This window comes from Lynx canadensis, chromosome B1, assembly GCF_007474595.2.
Source record: "Lynx canadensis isolate LIC74 chromosome B1, mLynCan4.pri.v2, whole genome shotgun sequence".
NCBI lineage: Eukaryota > Metazoa > Chordata > Mammalia > Carnivora > Felidae > Lynx > Lynx canadensis.
In genome coordinates this window covers 270,888-297,312 of record NC_044306.2, presented here as the reverse complement: position 1 = coordinate 297,312, position 26,425 = coordinate 270,888, and the positions used below count along the sequence as shown (strand labels likewise).

Below are 26,425 nucleotides of genomic sequence, written 5' to 3'. Positions count from 1 at the left end.
AACAAATAACCCTAACATATATGGAACCATAAAAGATTGTGAATAGCCAAAGCTATCCTGAGAAAGAAAAACAAAGCTGGGGGCATCATGTACCCCGATTTCAAACTATATCACAAAGCTGTAATACTCAATACAGCGTTGGCATAAAAGGCATGCAAATGAACAGAACAGAGTGTGCAGAAATGAGCCCTCATATACGTGGTCAATTAATTCAGAACGACGGAGTCAAGAGTGAGGAAAGAAGAGGCTCCTTAGTAAATGGTGTTGGGGAAGTGGACACCTTCATGCAAAAGACGGGTACTGGATCACTACCTTACCCCCCCAAGATTAAGTCACAATGGATTAAAGACTTGAACGTAAGACCCGAAACCATAAAACTCCTGGAAGAAAACATAGGGGTGAGCTCCTGGATATTCACTGGTCTGGGTGACGATTTTTAATCTGGCACCAAAAGCACGGGCAACAAAAGCAAAAATAAACAAGTGGAACACATCAAACTAAAAAGCTGTACATACGGGTGCCCAGGAGGCTCAGTCAGTTGAGCGTCTGACTCTTGATTTTGGCTCAAGTCATGATCTCTCAGTCATGGGATCGAGTGTGCAACCTGCTTAAGACTCTTTCCCTGGGGCGCCTGCTGACTCAGTTGGTTAAGTATGATTTCAAGCACCAGAGGATCTCCTGAATTCTCTATCCATCTTCGTGATCAGAGACCCATTTTGCATTCTCGTAGCGGAACCAAAAATACGGCCTCTTTCCTTTTTCCTTGGCGGGGGACCCACAACTGAACTGGTATTTTCAGTAGAGTTGACAATACTTTCTGTGGAGCCCCAAATTTACGATGCCCGCCACTGCTATGTCCACTGAGAAGCAAATGACCAAAATAAACCTTAAATTATTGAAACTGGGATTTGAAACAACGTTCAATGAGATGTCAATAAAAATAATGCAATGAAAAGGTTTAATAAACTAAACGCAAAGGGAGAAGATGCTAGAAAGGTCACTGTTAAGGCAGAGCTAAGCCCCACATAGCTGCCCCCCCCCCCCACCACCACACTTCAGCCTCACAGGAGCACTGCCTTCTCTCAGGGGCCTCCTCAGAGCCTGCAGCTACTAAGCACGGTGCAGTCTGATGGGAAAGGCTACCAATTCTCAAAGACACAGTATCCGGACCCTCCTCTGCAATACCTTCCTTTGCAAAAATCCTACAAGATCTGTCACCAAATGTCACACTGAGTAGCAACAACACCCTGATGGGGGGACCGAGCCAGATGAGGACTTAGTATGGTTCTCCCCAAGCCAAAGGCTCACGGTGTATCTGGGGGCTGCTCCCTTTTCTCCTCATCCAGTCTGTTGCCTACTATCTTGTTGACCATGTTCCCCACCATCCGACTGCACGGACACTGCCCTGGGCACATGCGCATCCTCCCTCCACTAGAATCCCGAACTGGGTATCCCGTCGTCACTGTGTGGCCCAGCCCACCCACCCTCTCTTGTGCATCTACAGGGGAGTGAAGAAACCTCCCCAGGAGGGTGCAAGATGAAGTACCCACGTATCAAACCGTGCTCTGCCGTACAAGACTCTGTACGCTCCACACATCTTTTAAGGGAAGAATGAGGCGTGCAAAATAGAGGTGAATGTTCACTCCATCATCAACCTCCACAGTATCACGAATGTTGCTTGAAAAAGCAGCTTAGTCAGGATTCAAAGTATGAACGGGTCAGCCCTACCTGAATTAACCCTGTTGAACCATGTAATTTCTTACCTACATGCTCAACTTTTAATCCTAAAATGAGGCAAAAGAGAGCAAGGGGATATTTAAAGGTCTTGTATTCTCATGCCCATTATAAAACATTTTACAAAGCTGGTTAGAATCTTGAGTGTGTAAATTATTTTTACTAGCTTTAGAAAGCCCATCTTCAACCAAAGAATTGGGAATGCTGTTTCTCACAGACGTTCAGAGGAAGAGGTAATTTTCCTCAGCAATTTGAAATGGTGGTTACATATGGTTTTATTTTCTGCAAATTTTAGTTCAAAGTTAAATTGCTTTTTCTTCCAGGGCAAGAAAAATATCAGACACTGGCTATATAGTTCTGGGTCATCTGTGGCCTCTCCCCATAGGTTAGGATGTGCATTTTTGTGGAAATGGGCAAAAGGAGGAGAACAACAAAAAAGAGTGGGAAAAAGGGCAACCAGAAGGTGTAAAGGACAGACAGTTAACTCATTCCGCCTTCACTTCACCCAACGAATAAAGCCCTGTCTCAGTAAGCACAACTGGATAGGTTTCGATGGCGCAGAGAAGCATCGGTCAGCAAAGCTTACTATTTCAAAGGATTTTTAAATGAAGTTTGAAAGGGAGTGGATGAGGGGAGAGTTTACAGGGAAGAGGGTGACGGAGACAGGTGGAAACAGAGTTTATCATGCAAAGAAAACATAGCTTGAGTGGATTTTCGCTAATTTTGTGTGTATACAGAAAAATGTGTGGGAATGTGTGGGGAAAAATACACAAGGAAGAAAAGACAAACTCATGCAAATTCCTTAGAGCAGAAGTGGCAGTAACATCGTATTTCACACCTGACATTTCCCAGACTCTTTATCCATCCTAAAATGGTGACTTCTGGAGTCTCCATGTTTAACAGTAGGTCATGAGGAGTCCATGCAGACATCAACCATTTCCACATGTATTCAACCAACCTTGTATTTAAATAATTTGCTACGAAAACCGGAAGACAAAAAATAACTGAAAATTCACAGCTGTGTGACATTATCTAATACTGATAGCATGCATAATTACCAATCTTATATAAAATTTACATTCATCAATATTAAATAAAATTCAGAATGGAAGAGAAATGCCACAATATATACATGTTATCTTTACTATAATTATAATCTGAAATATATCCTATAATTTGAATATAGTCAAATACTGCAAACCAGTCTCTAATCTAAAGCACTACATTTCTGTCAGAAAATCAGACAGGCTGAAGTAAAAAATAAACTATTGGGACTACATCAAAATAAAAAGCTTCTCTATGGCAAAGGAAACAATCAGCAAAACTAAAAGACAACATACAGAACAGGAAAAGATATTTGCAAATGACATATCCGATAAAGGATTAGTATCCAAAGTACATAAAGAACTTATAAAACTCAATACCCCAAAAAACAATTAAAAAATGGGCAGAAAACTTTTCTCCAAAGAAAGCATACAAATGACCCACAGACACATGAAAAGATGCTCAACATCACTCATCATCAGAAAAATGCAAATCAAAACCACAATGAGATATCACCTCACGCACCTGTCAGAACAGTTAAGATCAACAACACCAGAAAGAACAAGCGCGGTTAAGGATGCAGAGAAAGGGGAGCCCTCGTGCACTGCTGCTGGGAATGAAAACTGGTGCAGCCACTCTGGAAAACGCTATGGAGGTTCCTCAAAAAGTTAAAAATAGAACTACCCTACAACCCAGCAATTGCATTACTGGGTATTTACCCAAAAAATATAAAAGCACGAACTCACAGGGATACATGCACCCTTTGTTTATGGTAGCATTAGTTACAAGAGCCAAGATATGGAAGCAGCCCAAGTGTCCACTGACCAATGGATGGATGAAGGAGAAGTGAACGGAATATCACTCAGCCATAAAAAGAATGAAATCTTGCCATTTTCAATGACGTGGATGGAGCTAGAGTACATTATGCTGAGCAAAATAAGTCAAAGACAAATACCAAATGACTTCATTCACATGTGGAATTTAAGAAACAAAGATGAGCAAGGGGAAAAAAAAGTGGCAAAGCTAAGAAACAGACTCTTAACTATAAAGAACAAACTCATGGTCACCAGAGGGGGAGATAGGTGGGCCATGGGTGAAATAGGGGATAGGGATTAATGAGTACATGTCTCATGATGAAAAAAATAATAAAATGATTTCTTAAAAATGAAAATCAGATGTCCTCCCTGTTAAAAATACAGAGTTGGTAATTATGCAAATGCAAAATTAAAATATACAGTGAAACTGAGGTGGCTGGGTGACTCAGTTGGTTGAGTGTCCGAATTCAGGTCAGGTCACGATCTTGCGGTTTGTGGGTTCGAGCCCGGCATCGGGTTCTGTGCTGACATCTCAGAGCCTGGAGCCTGCTTTGGATTGTGTCTCCCTCTCTCCCTGCCCCTCCCCCACTCACGCTCTGTCTCTTCTCTCAAAAACAAACATTAAAAACAATTTTTAAAAAATATATACAGTAAAATCAATTACTAGATCCGTAACACCTTGAAGGAAGAAGCCCGGAGATCTTCCTAATCCTTCGGATGTTCAAATAGCATTTGTGGTAGAGACTGCCAGTCACCATCCCCGCTTCCGTGTTCACACCATCTCTGAGGTTTATCTGAACACACAGCTGTGCATCAGAGAGACCACGCCCCCTAGTTCCCATGCATCTCATGCTCCAGCCAAGATGTGAGCAAATGTGACACACGTGTCCTGCTCCTCTCCTGCCCTGCTGACTGGACCGTGGGCGATACGCCCCCTTCGACTGTGCAGAAGGGCCAGCAGAGCACCAGCACAGAATGTCTTTCCATCCCTGAGCAGAGTCACTACACCAACTCAGGATTTCCAGGGAGAGAAACAGACTTCCTGTCTTGTGCAAGCCACTGTCATCAGGAGTCTCGGCTACATGCTGCCAAGACCGTATCTTCATTTCCTGAGCTCCTCAGCTATAATGTGGGGTCGATGGTAATCCCGTTTCCTCAGATTACTGTAAAGGTTACCTGGTTTACATAGAAGAGAGCAGCACCTGTTGGTGGGCACTACACAGTCTACTGTGTGTCTGGGCAAACTCAGCCAGAGTACAAGTTATGGAGCTTTTCTGGGGCTTCAAAAATAGAAACCATAAATGTTAGGCAGGCAGATGGCGTGGTTCTGCTGTAACTTACATGCTGTGACTCAGGTTGCGCTGGTTATTCTCTCTCTCAAGTTCCCGACTCCAGGATTCACATCTCTTCCATCCATCTTCTGTTTTAATCCAGCTCCATCCAGGAGATCTCCAGTCCTGACCCAAAAATGGCATAGTTCCCCCTGTAAAAGAATTTATGTTAAGAATTTATGTAATTAGCAAGTTTCCTTTCATTCAGAACATTTGTTTTAATGTTTATCTTTGAGAAAGAGAACGTGTGCACACACACGTGCGCACAAGCGGGGGAGGGGCAGAGAGCGAGAGAGACAGAATCAGAGGCAGGATCCAGGCTCTGAGCTGTCAGTGCGGGGCTCGAACCCACGAACTGTGAGATCATGACCTGAAGCTGAAGTCAGATGCTCAACCAACTGAGCCACCCAGGTGCCCCTCATTTTTAAAAATGTTTATTTTGAAAGAGCAGAGGGGAGGGACAGAGAGAGAGAGAGAAAGAGAGAATCCCAAGCAGGCTTTGTGCTGTGTAACACAGGGCTTGATGTCACAAATCAAAGATCATGACTTGAGTTGATATGAAGAGTCAGGATGCTTGACCAACTTGAGCCACCCAGGCGCCCTGAGAACATTCATTGATTCTAAAGAATAAAGCTCTTAATATTTAAATGTCTGCATGTGCCTTAAATGCTGGCTAGACACAGGGGAGCAAAGAGGACACAGTACCTCAGTTGCACCAAAATGATAAGAAGGGCTACGTATTGGTGGACGCACTAGCCCAACATTGCATCTGTCAGGAAAGGTTTACCTGAGGGGCCATCTCAGCTGGGACCTGGAGAACAAGTAGGAGTCAAGGAGTGAGGAAGAACGGGAGCATTACAGCAAACAGAAAAACTCTCTCCACCAGAATTAGAAGCAACGTAACACGAGACATATTTGTGTTCAGCGCTGTCTGTGCGTCAACCTAGTTGCAGCTCACAGTAGGACAGCAAGCACAGGGAGCTGTGAGAAGGGAGACTGGAGCAGTGCCCAAGTCAGAGGACTGGACTTGCCTGCAAGGGCAGCGAGGGGCCGAGAAAGGAACTTCCGCAGGTACACGATTCGATTAGACCCAAGTGTTACAAAAGCCTCAGGGTCCCACTGTGAGGACGGAGGTCGGGGACACGTGGCGGGAAGAAGAGTTAGGACTGGCAGCTGTGGAATACAAGCCCTTACGAGGTGCAAGAGTAGGGCTGCAGAAGACACAGATGCTAGAAGCACTTAGGAGGCAGGGTCACCAGCAATCAAGGCCTTGTTTGTCTTGCTCTCTGACGCTAAGGGGACCAGCTACCACACGCTCAGCTATGCCCGGGAGAGGCCCGTGGGGCACGGAGCAACCCCAGGCTGGCTGCACGTGTGAGGGGAAGTCAGAGAGACAGATTTGAGTTTGTTGAACCTGCCTCTGAGATAAGGAATAAAGAAAGAAGAGACGTTAATTTCAGTTTTGGACAGGCCTGTCAGATCTACTGAGTCCGTGGCGACAGGACAGCACTATACTAGAATCCGCGTATAAGGACCCAGGTATAAAAATCATGACCTTCAGGGCACCTCGGTGGCTCAGTTGGTTAAGTGTCCGACTCCTGGTTTCGGCTCAGGTCATGATTCCACAGTTCCTAAGTTTGAGTCCCACACTGGGCTCTATGCTGACAGCATGGAGCCTGCTTGGGATTCTCTCTCTTTCTGCCCCTCCCCTGCTGGCTCTCTCAAAATAAACAACTTTATAACTTGGTGACAAAAAGAGCTCAAATACTAGCTCTTCCATTGCCCGGACCTGCCTTCCTGTGGCTCAGTGCTTCTCAACCCTCACTGTGCATTAACCTGACAGTCTTAGAAGCTTTTAGAAAATACAAGTGCTTGGCTTCATTCCAGACAATTAAATACAGGTATTTGTGCGTGACAGGTAAGTGCATTTTTTTTTTAACAATGCCAGGCACGCGAGGGAGCTCAACAAACACTGAACGGACGCATATACAGATCCATCGCTCAGAAGAGACAATAAGGCTGGAGAACACAATAGGAAAACCGTCAGCATTCAGGTAGTCATCAAAGCCATAGGAATAATACCTATGGAATGACACCTAGGGATGTTTCCCCCACAGAGAATAGCAGTGGGAAAAAAACAGAGGCAAGGGAAAAACTCTAAGGGACAATGACATTTAAGAGACAAGCAGATAAAGATGAGCCAAGAAAGGAAATTGAAAAGGAAGAGCCTAAGAGGTAGGCGGTAGGGAGCAGGAAGTCAAGAGAAGAATGTATTTCAAATGACTGGCAGAAAGGAAAACATTATTAACAAGCTAGTGTGGTAAATATTCAAAAGTGTATATTGAATTTAGCTACAAAAACATAACTGATAGCTCAACCAAAAATAGTTTCAATAGAATAATGTATTATATTAATCTCAGGTCCAAAGTAGACTTGGAGCATTTCTCTAATGTACAGTATTTCTAACACAGAGTACCTGAGTGATAAAAGTTTTTCAAATATAATCTCCCAACTATATTGTAACTAACAAAAAACAGGCTACTAGATAGACTTTGATACTGCCTTAGAAGAGACAAAAAAAGGAAAGTCCAAGTCTTCAGCAACATTGCTGGGTCAATTCTACATGCTCATTTCCCTAAATGGCATATGAAATGTTCTTGTATACCGAGAGGATCTCAAAACCCCACTCAACTTGAGTTTCCAGCAAGAACACATCTTTTATAGTCACACATTCATTCACTTAAATTCTTACTTTAGAAAGTACTTAAATATCCCTATTTAAATACCAGCACTATTTTGGTAAGCATCATCTTGCAGACTTGTTTCAAGCTACCAACTACCCTAAAATGCAAAAGCTACCAACCATGTCTAGTCAATTCAGTTAACGAGAATCGTCTCCAATAGTATACAATGATTTTCTAAATTTTCATGAAGCTTCAGATATAGTCCAGAGAACACTCCTAACCCAAGAAGGCAAGATGCTCTGAAACAGTTTAGTCTCATAAGACACACACGAGGGAACAATGTGTACGAGGACCATCTCTGAGATCTCTCGTTATCAACAGATTTGGAAAAATCCGTGTTTAAAAAAACTGGCAACCATGCAGAATACTGCTAAACAGACCAAATATAGGGGTGCCTGGGTGGCTCAGTCGGCTCAGGTCATGATCTCACAGTTTGTGAGTTCAAGCCCCACATCAGGCTCTGTGCACAGAGCCTGCTTCAGATCCTCTGTCCCCCACGCCCTCTCTGCCCTTACCCCACTCTTTCTTTCAAAAGTAAACATTTAAAAAAATAAATAAATGGGAGCATCTGGGTCCTGCTTCAGATCCTGTGTCTCCCTCTCTTGCCCCTTCCCCACTCACACGCACACGCTCTCTCTCTTAAAAACAAATAAACATTAAAAAATAAAAAGACAATGCAAGTGAGAAAACACACAATGTATGGAAATATATTTTAAAAACATAAAAAAATGTGTATGTATGTACTGAGTGAGAGAATAACTAAAAGAAATTCAAAGTAAAAATCCAGCCATCTAGGACCTCTAAAGAAAAACTAGGACATGATCTTGGCCTTAAAGCCCATGGTTAGATCTTAAGTGGAGAGACTAGGGAAAAATACCAATCCCAGAAATGGTGGGCAAAAAGAAACGAAGATGGGAATACAAGTGACACCTTTCAGAATAGTGAACAGAACAGGTCGGCTAGGAGAGAAATCTTTGGGAAGGCTGGTAGGTAGGGTGGAAAGGTGTTCAGAAGCCTTGAATATCAAAGGTGTTTAGACTTTATTCTCCAAATAAAAGTTTTTGGGCAATGTGGTGATGTGAGCAGTGTTGTTCTGAGAATGATCTGCCTGGGTCTGTGGAGAAGACGGAACGGGAGGGTGGAGGCGGAAAGCACAAGTAATCAAGCAAGAGACAGCTCTGCCGACACCTCCACTAACACACTTTCTTAAAAGATGATGACGCACGTTGTACTTGTCTAGTCGGGCACTAGGCCCACTCACCACTTAATACACTTCTATTCAGGCCTCAAAAGCAACTTCTATGACGTTTAACCAAAGTTTTCAGTGTAAAGAGTCAGCTTAGTATTTCAAGTAAGATAATCAACTCTTTTACGACTACCTCTGTGAGCAATGAATGGTTAGCCTGAATATTTCACATGTAGGTGTTTATACTTACAGGGATTGGAAGGAATGAAATGCAGCTACATAAAAAACAGTACATTTCTGGGGCGCCTGGGTGGCTCAGTCGGTTGAGCGGCAGACTTCGGCTCACATCGTGATCTCGTGGTTCGTGAGTTCAAGCCCTACATCGGGCTCACTGCTGACGGTGTGGAGCCTGCTTCAGATTCCCTGTCCCTCTCTCTGCCCCTCCTCCACTGGTGCTCTCTCAAAAATAAAACATTTTTAAAAAATAGTACATTTCCAAGGTTTTTATTTTCCACACCGAGGAAAAGATTTGTTCTGCTGTAGACATGAGGATTCCAGAGATTTGACATATTATCTTCTTTGGGTGACAATGAAGCTTCATTTTAAGGTGTAATCCTATACAGTTCATGAACTAAAGCAGACTCTGGAGGAAGACTTACTAGAAACAACAAAAAGCCATCAGGGAAAGGCAAGAAGCAAAATGGACAAGAAGCAATGTGAAAGGTCTGGTACCAAGTTTTCAAAACTGCTCCCAACCTGAGCCATCCACATTTGCAGGTCAGAACTACTACTAAACTTCTGGAATGATGAACCCATCACTTTAGACGGAAATATATTTATCTGCCTTGCTAAAGACCTGAATTGCTACACCTTAATAAATAATTAATAAGTTTTATTATTTATTTTATTATTATTATTATTATATATTATTTATTATTTTATTTATTTATTATTTATTTTAATAAATAGTTAATAAATTTTAACTACAATCACATTTGTTTTGAAAAATTTCAAACACAAAAATAAAAGCAAAACTTACTCCTGAAAATTATTAAGCACGTAAGAGCAGCTACTCAGAGGGGGCTACCCTGTCGTGAAGTAGCTGGTACAATTTGAAATTTTATGCACAGGTCATGCTAACGGATGTCAGAGAGCATAGGGGCTGAACCCTCAAAAATCTTCACTTCATCTCTACTGCACACAGCAGGGCGTGCGGGTGGAAACTCCCAACATGGGAGGCAGGTCAAACCCAGAAAGGTCTTCCTCCAAGCATTTTCCTTTTCTTAACTAATGATACAATAGCAATGTGTATTAGATCTTAGTATGAGTTAGGCATTCTTATGATCAACTTACCTGTATTATCTCAGCCCTCACACTGCCCTAAAAGATAGAAAATGTTGCCATCCCCCCTTTTACAGGCTTAATTCTCCATTTTACAGATGAAGAAACTGAGGCACAACATCTGGCAGAGCTGGGAGTTACATTCCTACAGTATCATTCCACGGTCTATGCTCTATGCCTGCATGTTTATAAAAAAGTTTTTTTTAATGTTTGTTTATTTTTGAGAGAGAGAGAGTAAGAGAGAGAGCGCGCGCGCATGCACGCGCGCGAGCAGGGGAGGGGCAGAGAGAGAGGAAGACACAGAATCCAAAGCAGGCTCCAGGCTCTGAGCTGTCAGCACAGAGCCCGACGCAGGGCTCGAACTCACAAACCATGAGATCATGACCTGAGCTGAAGCCGGACGCTCAACCGACTGAGCCACCAAGCACCCCATATCCCTGCACGTTTGTAACAGCGATTCATGAGCACCCTGTGAAAACAAAGGTCATAAAACTGTGTTTTTTTCTTTGTTTTTTTTTTTTTTTTTTACTGTTACCTTATATAGATCATATCTGGCGCTGTATGCAAAAGTAATGACTGATCTAAATATAAAAACACTCAGGAAAACATACCAGCCTTGTAAAAGGCTACATGTACTTCACTGTTTGTCTTAAGTTAGGTGAAAAGGAACCACAGGAACGGGTACTCACAGCCCTTATTAAGTTCATCCCCCAGACAGTGAAAGCTGTTCTGTGCAGAGCCTGAGGCAATGCTACACATACTATACTCAGATAAGAAAATCACAGATAATAGCAAGGCAGTTCCACAGTCAAGGAAAACAGCTGGCAAACGAGTTTCTTTTCCCCTTATTTCTTATGTCTTACATAAATTTTGAGTAACTTCCATTGTTCTGCGTCAAGAAAGACTGGTCCTCAATTTCACAAGCTCTTGATCTCTTTCACTACTTTCTTATCCTTACAAGATTTCCAAGTAATTCAGAGCCAAACATGAACACGGCTTACAAGCATGGAAGAACTTGATGCCGAAAGAACCGCAAGAGATGGTGAGTGGTGGATTGAGACCCAGAAATGGGATTTCCTGTAACAAGGCCTGAGTGAGGATCACAGAGGCTTCCAAGGAACAGAGACCAGGAAATAAAGAGGGAAACTAAAAAGGAAGAGGAGTATGAATTCTTAGGAAAGAATGCGAAAACGTGTATTCTGATTAGGGATGGAGGTTACAGATTTGGAAAAGGCAAGAAATGAGGGTTTCCAGAGACAAGAACAGATTCTTAAGAACATCCTACTAAAGAGGGGCGCCTGGGTGGCGCAGTCGGTTAAGCGTCCGACTTCAGCCAGGTCACGATCTCGCGGTCCGTGAGTTCGAGCCCCGCGTCAGGCTCTGGGCTGATGGCTCGGAGCCTGGAGCCTGTTTCCGATTCTGTGTCTCCCTCTCTCTCTGCCCCTCCCCCGTTCATGCTCTGTCTCTCTCTGTCCCAAAAATAAATAAAACGTTGAAAAAAAAAAAATTAAAAAAAAAAAAGAACATCCTACTAAAGAATGAATGGGCGAACCAAGAAGTTAAAGAGGAAATTAAAAAGCATATGGAAGTCAATGAAACAACACCACAACCCGAAACCTCTGGGACACAGCAAAGGCGGTCATAAGAGGAAAGTATAGAGCAATCCAGGCCTTCCTAAAGAAGGAAGAAAGGACTCAGATACACAAATTAACCTTATGCCTTAAGGAGCTAGAAAAAGAATAGCAAATAAAACCCAAAACCAGCAGAAGACAGGAAATAATAAAGATTAGAGCAAAAATTAATGCTATCGAAGCCAAAAAAACAAAACAAAACAAAACAAAAAAACCAGTAGAACAGATCAATGAAACCAGAAGCTGGTTCTTTGAAAGAATTAACAAAATTGATAAACCACTAGCCACTTTGATCAAGAAGAAAAAGGAAAGGACCCAAATAAATAAAATCAAGAATGAAAGAGGAGAGATCACAACCAACACAGCAGAAATAAAAACAATAATAAGAGAATATTATGAGCAATTATATGCCAATAAAATGGGCAATCTGGAAGAAACAGACAAATTCCCAGAAACATATACACTACCAAAACTGAAACAGGAGGAAATAGAAAATTTGAACAGACCCATAACCAGTAAGGAAATCAAATTAGTAATCAAAAATCTGCCAAAAAACAAGAGTCCAGGGCCGGATGGCTTTCCAGGGGAATTCTACCAAACATTTAAGGAAGAGCTAACACCTATTCTCTTGAAGGTGTTCCAAAAAATAGAAATGGAAGGAAAACTTCCAAACTCTTTCTATGAAGCCAGCATTACCTTGATTCCAAAACCAGACAGAGACCCCACTAAAAAGGAAGACAATAGACCAATTTCCCTGATGAACATGGATGCAAAAATCCTCAACAAGATATTAGCCAACCAGATCCAACAATACATTAAAAAAATATTTCACCATGACCAAGTGGGATTTCTACCTGGGATGCAGGGCTGGTTCAATATCTGCAAAACAACGCAATTCATCACATCAATAAAAGAAAAGACAAGAACCATATGATCCTCTCAATAGATGCAAAGAAAGCATTTGACAAAATACAGCATCCTTTCTTGATAAAAACCCTCAAGAAAGTAGGGATAGAAGGAGCATACCTTCAGATCACAAAAGCCATACATGAACAACCCAACACTAATATCATCCTCAATGGGGAAAAACAGAGCTTTCCCCCTAAGGTCAGGAACAAGACAGGGATGTCCACTCTCGCCACTGTTATTCAACATAGTATTGGAAGTCTTAGCCTCTGCAATCAGACAACACAAAGAAATAAAAGGCATCCAATTCAGCCAGAAGGAAGTCAAACTTGCACTCTTCACAGGTGACATGGTACTCTATATGGAAAACCCAAAAGATTCCACCAAAAAACTGCTAGAATTGATTCACGAATTCGGCAAAGTTGCAGGATATAAAATCAATGCACAGAAATCAGTTGCATTCCTATACACCAACAATGAAATGACAGAAAGAGAAATCAAGGAATGGATCCCATTTACAGTTGCACAAAAAACCATAAAATACCTAGGAATAAATCCAACCAAAGAGGTGAAAATCCATATGCTGAGAACTATAGAAAGCATATGAAAGAAATTAAAGAAGACACAAAAAAATGGAAAAAGATTCCATGCTCCTGGATAGAACAAATATTGTTAAAAGGTCGATACTATCCAAGGCAACCTACATATTCAATGCAATCCCTACCAAAATAACACCAGCATTCTTCATAGAGCTAGAACAAATAATCCTAAAATTTGTATGGAACCAGAAAAGCCCCCGAATAGCCAAAGCAATCTTGAAAAAGAAAACCAAAGCAGGAGGCATCACAATCCCAGACTTCAAGCTATACTACAAAGCCGTCATCATCAAGACAGTATGGGACTGGCACAAGAACAGACACTCAGATCAATGGAACAGAATAGAGAACCCAGAAATGGACCCACAAGCGTATGGCCAACTAACCTTTGACAAAGCAGGAAAGAATATCCAATGGAATAAAGACAGTCTCTTCAGCAAGTGGTGCTGGGAACACCGGACAGCGACATGCAGAAGAATGAACCTGGACCACTTCCTTACACCATACACAAAAATAAACTCAAAATGGATGAAAGACCTCAATGTCAGACAGGAAGCCATCAAAATCCTCAAGGAGAAAGCAGGCAAAAACCTCTTTGATCTTGGCCACAGCAACTCCTTACTCAACACATCTCCAGAGGCAAGGGAAACAAAAGCAAAAATGAACTACTGGGACCTCATCAAAATAAAAAGCTTCTGCACAGCGAAGGAAACAATCAGCAAAACTAAAAGGCAACCGACAGAATGGGAAGAGATTTTGCAAATGGCATATCAGATAAAGGGTTAGTATCCAAAATCTACAAAGAACTTATCAAACTCAGCATCCAGAGAACAAACAATCCTGGGAAGAAACGGGCAAAAGACATGAATAGACACTTCTCCAAAGAAGACATCCAGATGGCCAACCGACACATGAAAAAAATGCTCAACATCACTCATCATCAGGGAAATACAAATCAAAACCACAAAGAGATACCACCTCACACCTGTCAGAATGGCTAACATTAACAACTCAGGCAGCAACACATGTTGGTGAGGATGTGGAAAGAGGATCTCTTTTGCATTGCTGGTGGGAATGCAAGCTGGTGCGACCACTCTGGAAAACAGTATGGAGGTTTCTCAAAAAACTAAAAATAGAACTACCCTACAACCCAGCAATTGCACTACTAGGCATTTATCCAAGGGATCCAGGTGTGCTGTTTCAGAGGGACACATGCACCCCCATGTTTATAGCAGCACTATCAACAATAGCCAAAGTATGGAAAGAGCCCAGATGTCCATTGATGGATGAATAGATAAAGAAGATGTGGTAGATATATACAATGGAGTATTACCCGGCAATCAAAAAGAATGAAATCTTGTCGTTTGCAACTATGTGGATGGAACTGGAAGGTATTATGCTAAGTGAAATTAGTCAGAGAAAGACAAAAATCATATGACTTCACTCATATGGACTTTAAGAGACAAAACAGATGAACACAAGGGAAAGGAAAAAAATAAAACAGGGAAGGGGACAAAACAGAAGAGACTCATAAATATGGAGAACAAATTGAGGGCTGCTGGAAGGTTCGTGGGAGGGGGGATGGGCTAAATGGGTAAGGGGCACTACGGAATCTACTCCTGAAATCATTGTGGCACTATATGCTAACTCATTTAGATGTAGTTTTTAAAAAATAAAAAAATAAAACAAGTTTAAAAAAAAAAAAGGAAAGAACGGATTCTTCAGATGCGTGAGTTTTCAGAGTCTGAATAGGCCCACAGAGAGCAGTGGAATCCAGCAGGAAGGGTCCAAACGGAGTTCACAGCGAAGAGGAGGACGCAAAGCCCAGGCGTCAGCTGAGAGCTCAGGGAGTCAGGCACTGGGAGGATGCCAGAGCCACGGACGAGGACAGGGGACCGAGGACCGCGCAGCAGGTGCGGCGCGGTGTAGACGAGGGCAGGGGACCCAAGACCGCGCAGCAGGTGCGGTGCGGATAAGGGGCGCAGGGAGCAGGGGGTATCTCTGGGAGGAGAGGCTCGGGGCACGGGGCCACCGGCTCCAAGACACGGAGGAGCCCCAGGAACAGCTGAGAAGGCGGGGACGCGGCAGGGGACGCGCAGACCCCGAGGGAGGCGCCCCCAGCGGGGGAGCGCTGGGCGCGGCGGAATCGCGGGCGTGCGGGGTGGGCGGCGGGCAAGGGAGGCCGCGCCGCGCAACGGAGGACCGCCTCTGTTCCCCACCCGGCGCGCCGAGGGTCCCCAACCCTACCTGGCGCGGGGCGGGCTGGGGGGAGGGGGGATCGCCGTCCCCACCTGGAGCGCAGACGCCCTCGGTCCCCACCTGACGGCCGAGCGGAGGTTTATTGCCGGAAGTCGTCCACCGCCTACTGGGGAGCGCTGACAAGAAGCCCCGCCCCAGGCCGCGCTGATTGGCAGGTGCGGCTCCGCGTGGCCGTGTTGCTACCCGGCTCCCCGAGGCCGAGCCGCGCGCGTGCGCAGTGGGCACCGCCGCCGCCTTTCTGCGCGTGCTCAGTGGGTGCAGCTGGGCTGCAGACCCCCGCGGGCGTGGCGCGGCGTCCCCGCGTGGGAGGGCGCGCGTGCTTCCTGTGCGCGCTCCTGAGGGTGCAGCGGAGAGGGGCTGGGAGGACCGGTTCGCGGAGGGTACCCGGGACCTACCCGCTGTCTGCTCCAGTTTCCAACCGCTGCTCTCCCGGACACGCCTCAATGTCAGAAATGCACTTTGCATTTGCCCCCAGCCTCTGGCGCGCCAGTTACCTTTTGTACTTAAGCTTAAGGCTCAAGCATTTTCGGTTTATAGACGATTTACGGTTTTGAGATCTTCCAGGAAGGGTGGAGACGCCCCGGAGGGTCTTCTTGCACCTGTGGGCTTTTCCAATCACTAAACAAGAACGTTGGTGTTGGTGGAAGGGGAGGAAAGGGGAAGGCCGGCGAGTCAGGTGGCTGAGCTGAGTCCCAGCCAGACTTCGGAGGCTTGCAGGCGGCAATGGCTAGTGATGAGCTGTGGCAAGGAGTAAGGCTTCACCACCCTGTGCCTCATTTTCCCAGAAGTAAAACAAGAATTAAATGACTTAATAGAAAACACTTGAAACCATGCCTGGCATACAGTGAGCAATAAATAGGTACTTGATTTTAGTATTTGTCTTTATAAAATGTTTTTATATTTGGAACACATTGCAGCAAGCATATACTAGGTATTCAGATCTTGGAAAAATACTTTTGTAAATTATTTGATGTGCTCGTTACAGTAGCATTCTTTGACTATGCAGTTTTAAAATAATGTAAAAGTGATTATGGCCCTGGGCGCCTGGGTGGCTCAGTCAGTTAAGCTTTGGACTCTTGGTTTCTACTCAGTTCCTGAGTTCCAGACCCGCATCAGGCTCTGGACCCATAGTGTGGAGCCTGCTTGGGATTCTCTCTCCCTCTCCCCCCCCCCCTTCTCTCTCTCTCAATAAACAAACAAACTTTAAAAAGTGAGTATGGACCGAAGACAGCAATATTCCCCACATGTCCATGGTTCAGAACTGTCACCCTCCTTCCCGTTTCCCTCTCCTGACCCCTCCTTCACTCCCTCCCTTTCACAGCTGCAAGTTATTCCATTACCTGGGTATAGCATAGTTTAAAATCTTCTACATGGATGGGCATTAGGTTCTTTCCAATATTTTGCCATTAGAAATAATACCCAATTAATAACTGTATGGTTTTTCTGTTTATTTTAAAACTTGTAGAGGCATATTTGCAAGTAAATTACTGTAATTAGGATTGTTGCATCAGGGATAACTGGATATAAAATTTTGGTAGATATTGCCAGGCCAAAACCCATTACCACCATGGAGGTCATAAGAACAGTATTAAGTTTAGCCTAATTTGCCAACACCTACATAACTCCTTGTGAAGGAATCCCACTGGTGGGCTGACAGGCAAAGTAACTGGAATCCACGGAGTACAAGGTGGAGTCCCCACACAGTAACAGCAGGAGAGGCCACAGAGAAGTTCAGATTCATTCCGGTCCACGGATATCTCTGACAGCACACTTTGCTCCCATAATTTACTCTATGCTCACAGAAGATAAGCATGTGCACTGCCCTCTGGAAAGTCCACCAGTGGAGAAGAAAACAGGAGAAGGGCAAGGAATATTGCTTCTATGAAGTTGAGGTGTGGCTGGGGATCGTGGAAGAGTCACCCAGGGGGTGGAAGCTCAGTGTGGGGAAATCGTACCCTGAGAAGAGGTGCCTACTTCCCCAAGACTGCACAGGCATTCAATTTATCCAACAAGTTTATCTATTTGGGTGAGGGAAAACATCAAATTTCTCTTCTTTAAAATACCCCAATTCTGATAACGTGTAAGGATTTGGGAACATTTAAGCTCATTGCAGTTCCTCCCCGAAGTTGGGGTCTCTCCTAGCAGAGAGCTGGGGCAGCCACTGGTCACAGGCAGTGCTGGGTGCCTCCATACCTCCCTGGGCAGTGGGGTGATGGGCCAACACACTGACACCCCTGCTTCTGGAAGTACACTACACAGCCATCTCCCTGACCTCCCCAAATGCTGCTCAGAACAGGGTGAGCATCCCTGATCCTCTTGGCACAAGCTTGACTTAGTCCCCGCAAGGCTCAGGGAATGGTCTTTCTTCTTGTTCTACCCTCTCGGGAATACTCATTTTGTGGAGTTTTCATGCAACATATAGAGACTAATTCAGCTTTCTACAGTATACCGAGGGAAGGTACACCAAACCAAATCACCAAAACAAAACCCTCTAACCTTGATAGAGAACCGGTAGGGGAAAATATAAATTAGTGTCTCCAGTGTGTGGTCGTGCAGGCTACATGCTAGGTGCCGTGAGAGATGCTGCGAATACAAATGAAATCAGTTGTCCAGAGCTCCCAACTTAATGCAGATATAGGGGTGGCAAATACACAGAAAATGGAGGATGAGGGCTACAAGGAGGTACAAAATGACAAGGACACCCAGGGGCAAGAACAACCCCCTCTGACAGAGATGCCTCCAGGAGGGCACTGGAAGGTCACACGGACTGTGAACTTCAGAAGCCAATGGGCAGCAGCAGTGAGGCGGGAGACAGGGTCGGGCAATCTTTTTGTTTGCATATTTGTTTCAAATTTCCTCTTGGTGTTGAGTCTCCCTATACTTCAGATAAGGGTTAGAGTAGAATTTTAGGGTTGTAAACTACGTTGGTGGCCAGGAATGCATGGGACAGGTGAGACATCAGAACGGGGAGGCTCATGTGAAGAAAACAGCCGCTCACGGGGGTCTCCTCCACTGACTTCTGAAACTCTACTTGACCAACAAAACGTATCTCCAGCAGGATTCATCCTGGAAGTAGCCAGCTTGCAGCCCCACAACACAGTGTTCAGCTCTGAAAACTTTTCTGTTCAGCCCAGCACGAAGCCACAGCCGGGCTGACCCCACTGCCCAACTGAGCATCATAGCAGAACTGGAACACACACTTTGGAGTTCAACAGACTCGGGACAATCATGTGGACACCTAGATATGCAATTTGGGGCAAGCAACTTAACCTCCGGAGCCTTGGTTTCTCACCTGGAAATGAAGGTACTGGTATCTACCTCTCAGGCTATTAGGAATGTTAAATGTATTAATATTCGTCTCCATTCATCCAGCAAACTTTACTTCCCTCTACCTTTCCTGCACGTGTTAGGCAGTGAACCAATCTACATGTAAAAGGTCAGGCTACCAAGACCACATATTTATCCATATATTTACATTAATACATATGGCCCAGCACATCCTACTCCTAGACATTTATCAAAGATAAAACAGGTTCACAAGAAGCACATGCAGTGTTAGCACCATAGTCATAGCCGTAGTCAGTGGAACGTCCTAGAGATCTATCCACAGGAGAGTGTATTAACTGTGGTGTATTCAAACAATGGAATACTACATCCCAATATAAAAAACAATGTAATACTGATAGATGCAACAAAACATGTGATTAGCAAGATTATCTTAGTGAAAAGAATACAGACACAAAAAAGCATATACTGTATGCTTTACAGGATTCATTCACATGAAATTCTAGAATAGGCAGAAGTAACCTGTGAGGATAGAAATCCCATCAGCAGTGACTTTGGGACTAAGGGAAGTGACAGAGGCAGCTTTCTGGGACTATGGAAATGTTTGGTGTCGTTTGGGGCAAGAATATGAATATGTTAAATCTGATTTCCCATTTCACTCTGGTATACCTCAACAGACCAGTATGTATTTTTTTACTTTGGGAAGAACATTTCTAACATATTCCTAGTCAGAGCTTACCCAACATATCGAATAATAAAAAAAAATCAAACCAACAACTGCATTGAGTGCTTACCCCATACCCAGAATCATATTAAGAGTTGTGGGAAATGCAGAAAATGTGGAGACCTTCCGTGACCTCTGGGAGCTTATGTTCTGTGATTTGTGAGGCAGGAAGTATATTTGAGAACGATTAAAGAGCAATACCAAGATGTCAAACCCAAGGAGGGGTCAAAGCAGTTGCACAAATAGGGAAAGATGTTGATAGGGGGTCATATGTACAAAGAAGTCCTGGTTACCGAGGAGAGTCCAAAGAGGATACTAAAATTCACTTCGGTAGGTGAGAGATGAAAAACCATTTCATAGCTGAGTATGGAATCCAACAGGGCAATGTTTTTTGTAACGTCTCTTGGAGACACTCACTTTCCTCTAATGGTAAACCCTGGAGAGCAGTTACTCCAACCTAGAAATAAGAATGCAGATCTCTAAGTACTTCCCAGTTCTGGGAACTTGAAACTTTATCCACAGCTTGAAGGGCACATCTGCACGGGGTCCCACATGGTTCTTGGCTTGTTTACGTGACCCTGTTCCAAGAGACTTGGATGTAGCAACAACACTGATAATGACACTATTAGTGGTTAACATTTACTTAGCACTCACTACACACCCGGCTCTGTGCCAAATGCTCTGCTTGACGTAGGCTCAAAATAACCTGCAAGGCTATTACTATCGTGTCTTGGAGAGGAGACTCCTGAAGCTCCCAGAAAGCTAAGCACGTTGTCAGGACCCTACAGGGAGGCTGAAGTGGATCCAGGGTTGGATTCTGGCTCGTCTAATCTAGTAACTGCTTTTCCACCATCCCTGGGAAGGACCTTCCCGAGCAGGCCCCAGGTACATATTATCCTTACCATTCACTAGACGACCATAGTATCTTGTAACTTCCTTCAGTTACTTAAGTCCCAAGCCAGCCCTGCCTCAGACTTAAAAAACAACAAAAAAACCTCAGTTCTTCATCAAGACCATAAGCTCTCCGAAGACAAGGACTCAAGTCTCCCACGCTTGTTGGAGGCCTGCAAATCTCACCTTCTGCAGAGAGGGGAGACAGAAGAGTAACAGACTGGCTACCAGTCGCAGCTGGAATTCTTCAATCTAAACATGGCCACCATTGCTGAAACACTAGAACAGTCCAGCCTTCAGAGTCACTCCAAACGTTGTAGTGGTGTTCCCTGGTCATCTTTATTTCCACAGCAGCCTGTGCTGGTTTCGGCTCCATGTTGCTCTACGTGAGATCCAAACGATGAAATAAATGAACAACACATTGCTAAAATGGAGAGACACCTTGGCCAGGGAGCCGAGTCCCTCCTGACAGACAAGGCCCATGTCTTTAGGACTCACATGCAGCTGGCGTAGCGGCTGCAGCCTGCGCACCGGAATCAAGCATCCCACTGCAAAAATGGCTTCTTTCCCCGACACACAGATGGGTCTCTGTGTCTGTTGTCAGCTGAGCCTGAAATTCCTAGATCCTTCTTCCTGTGTCCAAATGCTAGACCACCGTGGGTTGATCTTGGTGGCTGAGGTGCCTGCCCCCTTATAACATCATCATCTTTGGGCTGGATCCCCAACTGCTACAGATTTCCAGTCTCCTTAGGTCACCTTGTTCTCTTGCCTGTTATTACTCTGTCCCTCCGCCTAATAAGGGGAAGGGATGACTGACCATATCCTCCCGGAATGGCACAGCCCCAGAGTAATGGACAAGCAAAGTGTATTAAGGGGAGCCTTCCCTAAGGAGAGAGACAGGAGCAGAGCAACACTGGTGGCCCAGCAGGAAGCTATGGGAAATGGGAGTTCACCTGTCAATAGACAGGAGCTGAGCACTGCTGGCTATTTGTACAGTGGGTTGGTGAGGGAACCGTGCAACTGGTTAGACACTGGAAGGGGTGGGGGTCAGGGAAGCCAAGAAAAAAAAATCAACCACATGGGATAATGTGAGTGAACTCCTCGGCCCTACGGGAAGAGGAGCTCCAAGGACTATCACAAAAGAATCGGGTGAAGTTGTCACTATGAACAGCACAGGCTGTGAAGATTATAGAGTTCTGAAAAATCATGACCCTTGTAGCCAAACGGGAGAGGTCCTCTGGTGTGCGGGCAAACCAGCTTTTCAGAGAAGCGGGGATAGAAGCTCTGGTTGGTAGTGTTTGCTGATTTTTACGGGGTGAACACTCACTCTCACTATGACAAATTTCAAGCTACCAGTGTGAGGTCATTGAATAATGAGGGAAGAGAGGCACTTGGTCAAGTCCGACAAGCAATGTCAGCCAGCTCCAGCACACCTCTCACCTCTGGGTCTATGCCTGTTGAAAACTGGTAGCTGTTGCTATTTCCCATTTCTTAATGAGACCTCATTCCAGCACATTCTGATAAGAGTGTTTATAAGTGCCAGATTGTCCAGTCATTGCGACTTTTCCAAGTTTCTGGTGAGGGTCACTAGTTGTACCCTCAAATTTCCAAGAAATTTTGTCAGGAGTTTACTGCTCTTTTGATTGAATTAAAAACAACGTTAGGGAAGCAGTATTTTTAATGCACCTGGGCTTTACTAAGTCATTATGATAATGTGTTACATAATTTTGAAAAATTAATTCTAGTGTGGTTATAAGCAATAAAATGATGAAGTGATTGATGGCTACATCAATTGTTCTACCAATAACGTCTGGGAGAAAATGAAGTTAAAGCAAATCCAACTAATGTAGAAAAAGAAAGTGGAATTGAATGGGGGAAAGGTCATCCCAAGTGATTCCTGTCTTTCAGGAGAAAATGTCTAGGACACACGGAAAAGAGAAGGGAATGCAGAAATTTAGCTTCTATGTTCTGATAGAGACCTCAGCTTCATCTGAAGTGAGGATGGAAAGACAGGAAGGAGAAAAGATTCATGTCAATAGTGGCTCTGTGTCCTTAGGACCAAGTTGGTGAAAGCCAACGGCAGCCTGGACAGTCGGTCTGTAGAAGGTACAGAATTGGTTTCTGTATACACCAGGACACATGTTTAAAGACAACCAAGTTCAGTGCACCCTGGCTAATTGTAAACAAGGGAGGCACCTCCTGGTGTGGTGGCAGACTTACGTTTTACCTCTGCTCCACGTGCTGACCCAGAGAGCAGAAGTGCCAAACCACCCCCAAGGATAGGTGAGGTAAAACACAGCAAAACATACCAACATTTTTCCCTCAATTTCCCTACAAATGCTCTTTACTTTTACTCCAACATAAAACCTGGGGTGATACAAGTGGTACAAGCCACTGGTGGGTGTAGAACCACTGAAAGCCTAATAGGTTAGGACTATGTTAAGTACAACATGCAACTGCTTGTAACCCCATTCTTGAAAACATTCTTCCTAGGAGAACTTCTCTACTACGTCTGGATGGACTAAAGTAAAGAAAGGCAAATGCCGAAACCAGGAACACATTCAGGCAGGGTACCCAGTCCCAATTGTGTATTTTATACAGATCATGAAAAAAGTTTGAGACATATCCAAACTAAAGAGAAGAACTTGGAAAGTTGACTTATACAAAATTAGAGACGCTAACTAGCTCAGTTAAGCAAGTACAAAGGGAATGTGATGATTAACTGCATCTCTGAAGAGTGTTTATACCCCACCCCATTGACGGTAAGATTTGCATGGAGTAATAGAGGGGACAATCTCATATGACTACGAGTTTACGGAATCCACAGGAGAGTTTTTTTTTTAAAGCCGGGTGGCTCAGTCAGTTAAGAATCAGACTTCAGGTCATGATCTCACCGTTCATGGGTTCAAGCCCCACATCGGGCTCTGTGCTGACAGCTCAGAGCCTGGAGCCTGTTTCAGATTCTGTGTCTCTCTCTCTCTCTCTCTCTCTGCCCCTCCCTCATTCGTGCTCTGTCTCCCTCTGTCTCAAAGATAAACGAACTTTAAAAAAATAAAATAGGGGTGCCTGGGTGGCTCAGTCGGTTAAGCGTCCGACTTCGGCTCAGGTCATGATCTCTCAGTCTGTGAGTTCAAGCCCCGCGTCGGGCTCTGTGCTGACAGCTCAGAGCCTGGAGCCTGTTTCAGATTCTGTGTCTCCTTCTCTCTGACCCTCCCCCATTCATGCTCTGTCTCTGTCTCAAAAATAAATAAACGTTAAAAAAATTTTTTTTAAATAAAATAAAATAAAATAAAATCTTCTAAAGGCCACCTTAAAAGAAGATAAAGGACAATTAAAACGTCAATGTTTCAACCTGAATCTAAAAGAATTATCTGTGAACTTGCCTGCGAGGATTTTAAAAGGCAGAGAAATTTCAGGACCAAAATCATGTGTTGTCTTCAACCAAATTCCAGATGGGTATTTTCTAGTCCCACCCAAGCCTGGGGGTTGGGAGCATTTTTCTTCTAAATTACTGTTACCCACCAGATTGTAAAATGTTTTGCCCTCTCTTATTGGAGACGATACTTCCACATGTCCTAGGCCGTGGTAATTGGAGGTCACAGGTGTGGTCATTTGGTTGGACCTTGGTGAGACTTAAGCATAGGCAGGCTCTTTCTGCTCTATGATCCATGAGTAACATGTAGACAGTTACTCATGGAAATTCCAAAGGATCAGTATGGCCACTCTGCTAAAGTGACTCAATAAAGTTGCTCAAATGATATGTCAAAGTCTAAAGACCTTCATTTTTGTGTGTTGATTACATGGACTCATGTTGAGTGGCTGCAGCAAAAGAAATTGAACATTTAAACTTTGTTCTGCCTTTCAGTTCTGCATCTTTTTAAGGCAATGTGGATATTCTATCCTAGTAGTGCCAAGTCACGTACAACAAGTGAGTAAATGCGGGTCAGGAAGATTACTATTTCAAGATACTATCTCTCCCTACCAGGAGAAAAATTGCACAGATAGAAAATATTCTGTTAGCATGATCAGCCAGACAGCCTCAGTGTTTCCATGGAAAATGGCATGTGTTTTAAAGAAAAATCTTGAAAGGAAAAAATTTATTTTGTACAGATGTCTCTTCTTTGACTGAAGAACAATTATGCAAACATATGTCTACACCAATCAAACTCTAAAAGAAGGAAACACAGATTTACAGCAATTTCTGCTTTTACAAGTGAAGTGCCCTCTTGTTTTACTTTTTATGATCCTGGGATGGAAAGAAAATTGCCCTGTAGACAGTGTCCACACCATGTCTTACAAAAACTGCAGCTTAGTGGAAAAGTCTGGAGAATAGGTACTTCGCAGCTGGAGGGCACTGTACCCTGTGAGTGTCCTACACTTACAAATAATGGCTCCCTCCCCTTATCACATCTTAGTTCAAATGTCACCTCCTCATTAGACCTACCCTTAGTATTTCAGTTACAAGCACAACCTCCCCTTACTCAGAACCACCCCCACTGCCCTATTTTTTCACCGTTTAATATACTGTGTGTTCTACTTCCTAATTGCCCCTAAGATAAAAGCTTTACCGGGGCAGAAATGTTGGTCTCTTTTGTTCATGGATGCATCCCAAGGTCTTAGGACAGTGGCTGGTAAGGAGTAGACACCTAAGAGATACTTGTTGAATGAATGAATGAGTGAATAAATGAATGGAACACATTTCTCATATAAACAATGTTAAATATACAGGTTTTCATTCCAGGCCAAAAGATTCTATTGATCTGACAATATAACTGAAAGAACACATCAGGAGTGTGGATAAAAGAAGATATTTACAGATGCTGTTCCTTATTTACTTGATAAAGTTAGACATCCCTATAGTCTGAATGTCTGTGTCCCCTCAAATTCCTGTGTTGAAGTCCTAGTGCTCAATGTAATGGGACTTCCAAAGGTGAGGCCTTTGGAATGTGCTTAAGCCATGAGGGTGGGGCTCTCAGGAACTGACTTAGCGTCTTATAAAATAGGCTCCAGAGAGCTCCCTTCTACCGTGTGAGGACAGAGAGAGAAGGTGCTGGCCATGGACCAGGAAGAGGGCACCAGATGACCATGCTGGCACTTTGATCTTGGAGTGCCCAGCCTCTGGAACTAGAAGAAGTAAATTTCTGTTGTTGATAAGCCACTTAGTCTGTGGCATTTTGTTATAGTAGCCTCAATGGACTAAGACAGTGTTCTCCTGACTTCTTATATAGAACTGTAGAACGTTAATTTCCCAAAGCTATCCTGAGGAAGAGGAACAAAGCTGGAGGCATCATGCTTCCTGATTTCAAACTATATTACAAAGCTACAGTAATCCTAACAGTAGGATAGGGGTGCCTGGGTGGCACAGTCAGTTGAGCATCCAACTCCTGATCTCAGCTCAGGTCATGATCTCACAGTTCATCAGTTCAAGCCCCACATTGGGCTCTGTGCTGACAGTGTGAAGTCTGCTTGGAATTCTGTCTCTCCCTCTCTCTTCCCCTCCTCATGTTCTCTCTCTCTTGCTGTCTCCCCCTCTTAAAAAAATAAACTTAAAAAAAAATAAATAGTAGGATATTGACATAAACACAGACATGTAGGTCAGTGGAACAGAAAACCTAGAAATAAAAGCCACATATACAAGGTTGATTAGTTTAAGACAAAGAAGCCAAGAGTACAAAATGGAGAAAGGGCAGTCTCTTTAACAAATGGTACTGAAAACTGGACCATTCTCTTACACCATACACAAAAATTAACTTAGTGGATTAAAGAGGTGAACATTGGACCTGAAACCATAAAACCTCTAGATGAAACCATAGGCAGAAAGCCAAATTCAACAAACGGAACTACATCAAACTAAAGAACTTCTGCACAGCAAAGGAAAACATCAATAAAATCAAAAGCGATTTACCAAACAGGAAAAAATGTTCATAAATCATCTAAT

At 43.8% G+C, this 26,425-nt stretch overlaps 1 protein-coding gene across 13 annotated transcripts in view; it reads right to left on the bottom strand.

Annotated features, from left to right (window-relative positions):
* FBXO25 (F-box protein 25) overlaps positions 1–26,425 on the bottom strand; it is a 144,610-nt gene that overhangs the window by 52,431 nt on the left and 65,754 nt on the right. For 10 of the 13 annotated variants that reach the window (XM_030312020.1, XM_030312031.1, XM_030312019.1 and 7 more), the window contains exon 2: positions 4,935–5,076. In XM_030312020.1, the coding sequence (XP_030167880.1) occupies positions 4,935–5,076 (142 nt within the window). Of the gene's footprint in view, positions 1–4,934; positions 5,077–15,575; positions 15,719–26,425 lie in introns of those variants that run through there. The other 3 variants (XM_032592793.1, XM_030312032.1, XM_032592792.1) reach the window with 3 other exon arrangements.